The sequence below is a fragment of the Zingiber officinale genome, chromosome 9A, assembly GCF_018446385.1.
Source record: "Zingiber officinale cultivar Zhangliang chromosome 9A, Zo_v1.1, whole genome shotgun sequence".
NCBI classification, from domain to species: Eukaryota; Viridiplantae; Streptophyta; class Magnoliopsida; order Zingiberales; family Zingiberaceae; genus Zingiber; species Zingiber officinale.
In genome coordinates, this window is record NC_056002.1 from 4,223,703 (window position 1) to 4,227,605 (window position 3,903).

Here is a 3,903-nt window from a genome sequence, read left to right on the forward strand (position 1 = left end):
CAGCCAAAAATGCAACGGTTTTAAATTGTTTTTTTTCATCTCTTTGTTTCCATGCATGACCTAATCCCATGTGCAGCCTCTGTTAGTTTTATTCGTATATCAAGAGCGACCCCTTGACAAATTCCTAGAGCTTGCGCTTTTTAAAGCCCCCCGTCGCCTTCCACTTCACCAGCATCCTCCAAGTCGGACGTCCTCGTCGCGGCCATGGGGAACGCCGCGTGCGCGCACTACTCCGCCTCGGCCAAGGTCATCAACGGCGCCGGAGAGATCGAGGAGTACGTTGGCCGCCGCCCGGTGCGGGCTGGCGAGGTCATGGTGGAGCACCCGGGGCAGTTTGTGTGCGACGCCGGGCGCCTCGGCGTGGGGTACCGAGTTCCGGGGCTGGCGGCGGACGAGGAGCTCGAAAGGCGGCGCCTTTACTTCTTGCTGCCGATGGACATGCTTTTCTCGGTGCTGACAGAGGAGGAGATGGAGGCGCTAGCGAGCCGGGCGGCGGCGGCCAAGAGCTACTTCGGGCGGAGGATTTTTCCGGCGTTGAGTGACTTCAGCTTGGTACGGGATGAAGTAAAGCACGTCAGGAATGAGCCGGCGACGAGGAAGCGAACGGCGCGGCAACGGTCGTGGACCCCGGCGTTGGAAACCATTGAAGAGGTTCCCTGAACCATTTAAGCCAACCTTTTTTTGTGTGCTTAATTTGTACATCTCTTCCCTTCTTTTCCTGCATGGATTCTGCTCTAACATCTTTGATTGACTAAATCTGAATAATTTGAAGGCTTCATTGTTGCCTATGGGCTTTATGTAACATGAAAATTCTTATAAAGATCTTCTTGACAAATTCGGCACTCAACCAACTTTCCCAGAAAATTCTCATCCCTCAAGATTCTCTTTTGAGCAAATTCTGAAGTTGAAGTTGAGGAATTCTGGCATCCTTTTCGAACCGAGACGAAAGACGGAATGCATCAAATCTCCAAAGGGCAGAGGAATCCCGAGAGGAAGAAGAAAGAGTAGGAGGAAGTAGGGTGGTGGTTTTATTTTGCACATATATATATACAGTGCAAACATCATTATTCTTGCAATCAATTAAGGTCGCCAAACCACTACTGATTGTTCAATGCACTTGCTAAATACGCAAGGTAAATGTGCATCTATAAATAAGCATTACAAGCAAGGTATATACAATACGACGGTTTCAAGTTGAAGTATAGTTTTCATTAAATGAGACACAAATTTTCTCTTCATTGTTAGTTTGTTTCATGTCAAGCCCTTTTTTTAAGCAATAATTTCTTTTATAAAGATGAACTGAATGCAATATGAAGTTTTGGTGGGACATTGCTGTCTGGTTTTTAGAAAAATAAATCTGTAGGTTTTAACCAACTACAAAGAAAGATTTTGATGGTTGACTGACTTATTTGGAATTGACAAAATTTTGTTCATATATTGATTTCTCCCCGCCTAATCACATATGATTTTTTAACCAAATTAAACTTTTAGGATTCTTCTAATTTATTGATCGAAGAGTTCTGCCGTTTCCTCTGTTTCTCTTCCACTAAACCAAAAACAAAAACAGAAAAACACTACACAAGAGAGAAGATTTAGCGAATCAAATAATAATCGATTATGTGGAGGTTGACAGAGATTCCTTCCAACACGTTTCACGCACTCAATGCATCGAGAACAACAGCAGCAGAAACAACGCCACCGCCGCCGGCATGCTCAGCCCGGCCACCGCCACGGTCGCCAGCCCGACGCTGGGCCGAGCGTTCATCAACGCCGCCTGCACCATCCCCATAAACTCCGACACGTCCGATCCATATCTCTTGTAGTAGCGTCGCTCCCACTCCATCCAATCCCCCGGGGCCTCGTTAACTCTGTCGCTGTAGTTCTCCGCCATCCTCCTTTCGTGAATCCTCCTCCGCAGCGTCACCATGTTCTCGTCCACGAGCCTGCTGCCGCTGTCATCGTTCTTGAGAGCGCAAACCGCGAATCTCTTTCGCTGGAAGCGGGAGCGACCGTGAGAGCCGGAGAGGCAGTGAGTGGAGGAGACGACGAAGGCAGAAGATGCATACGCCATGTATGAGGGTTTGATGGTTAAGGAAGCAACTAATGAAGCGTATTTATAATGGTGGCCGGAGGAATGCAGATGCTTAAGGAGAAAGTAATCAATGAAGGAAGCGATCGAGCAAACGGAGTTACGTTGAAGGATGCAATCTCAGTACCGATAGCGGCCAATACCACGTTGCTGGTCTTCGAGTAGTGCGGAGTATCATGTCAATTTTTCTATCATTATATTTAAAATTTACGATAAATAATTTATTTTATTAAATTTAAATAATTATTTTTTACTACACAATATATTAATTATCCTAAAAATTTTATGGTCCTTAATTTTTTTTATTATTTTCTTCTCTTTCTTTTATTTTTTATTATTATATTTATGAAATAAATTGAAAGAAAAAAATTGAAAAGAAGGAGTGGAAGGAGAGATTAAAAAGAAATATTATTTTAATTTTAGGATAAAAATTTTATTCCTTAAATTTAAATAATCATTATTCATCAAATCTAAATTTATGTAATGGATAGGGTAATTAATGCAAAGATTTTTTAACTATTCTATCCAAAATTTAAGATAAAATCTTTAGATATGATAGTTGATATGAATGCACTAAACTAGTACAAATCAACATTACATTGGTGTTGGTTGTTGGTTTGCGTATATTAGCATCATATTGATGTTGGTCTTTAAAGATCAGTACTAATAGTGGTACGAATCAGCGCAAATCAGCATCACATTGGTACACGTCTTTAAAAATCAACACGAATAGTGATACAAACCAACACAACATTGGTACTAGTGTTTAAAGATCAACACCAATAGTGGTGCAAATAAGCACAAATCAGTACCACGTTGGTGCTAGTTTGCGTAAATCAACACCACGTTGATGTTAGTCTTTAAAGATCAACACCAACAGTGATGCAAACCAGCACAAATTAGCATCACGCCGGTATTGATTTGTGCAAACTAGCACCATCGTGGTGCTGGTTTTTAAATATCAACACCAACAGTAGTGCAAACCAGCGCAAAACAGCACCACGTTGATACTAGTTTGCATAAATTAGCACCATGTTAGTGATGATATTTAAAGATCAGCACTAATAATGGTGCAAACTAGCACAAATCATCACCGCATTGGTATTAGTTTGCACAAACTAGCACCAACGTGGTGTTAGTCTTTAAATATCAGCACCAATAGTGGTGCAACCAGCGTAAATCAGCACCACGTTGGTGCTATTTTGTGCAAATTAGCACCATGTTGGTGCTAGTCAACAGTGGTGCAAACTAACGTAAATCAGCACCACATTAGTGTTGATTTGTGCAAATCAACACCAACAGTGATGTAAATCAGTGTCACGTTAATGCTAGTCTTTAAAGATCAACACTAACAGTGGTGCAAACCAGCACAAATAAGCACCACGTTGGTACTAGTTTACGTAAATCAACACCACATTAGTGTTGATTTACATAAATCAGTACCACGTTAGTGCGTAAATCAGTACCACATTGGTGTTGGTCTTGAAAGATCAACATCAACAGTGGTGCAAACCAGTGCAAATCAACACCACATTGATGTTGGGTGCTGGTTTGCACTGGTTTACACCACTGTTGGTGCTGGTCTTTAGTGCTAATCTTTAAAAACTAGCACCAATATGATGTCGGTTTATAAAAAACAACGCCAAAGTGTTGGTGTTGATTTTCATGTTGGTGTTGGTTTGTAGAAACTAGCACAAACGTGCATGCAAGAGAGAGAAAAAAATTACATGTAGATGAGAGAGAAAAATAAAAAAAATTATTTTTGGCCGCGTCAAACCATCCATGTTGGATGTTGTCCACTGTCGCTCAAGATA

At 41.7% G+C, this 3,903-nt stretch overlaps 2 protein-coding genes across 2 annotated transcripts; one reads left to right on the forward strand and one right to left on the reverse strand.

Annotated features, from left to right (window-relative positions):
• The first annotated feature begins 204 nt into the window (after positions 1-204).
• Positions 205-660, forward strand: LOC122021522. Its single transcript, XM_042579646.1, has one exon. The coding sequence runs from the start codon at positions 205-207 to the stop codon at positions 658-660; it is 456 nt and encodes a 151-aa protein (XP_042435580.1).
• A 1,000-nt stretch (positions 661-1,660) lies between these two features.
• LOC122021524 lies at positions 1,661-2,071 on the reverse strand. Its single transcript, XM_042579647.1, has one exon. The coding sequence runs from the start codon at positions 2,069-2,071 to the stop codon at positions 1,661-1,663; it is 411 nt and encodes a 136-aa protein (XP_042435581.1).
• Positions 2,072-3,903: the final 1,832 nt, after the last annotated feature.

Excerpts from the sequence above, each read along its gene's own strand:
- LOC122021522 (XM_042579646.1), top strand. The coding sequence starts at position 205 with ATGGGGAACGCCGCGTGCGCGCACTACTCCGCCTCGGCCAAGGTCATC.
- LOC122021524 (XM_042579647.1), bottom strand. The coding sequence starts at position 2,071 with ATGGCGTATGCATCTTCTGCCTTCGTCGTCTCCTCCACTCACTGCCTC.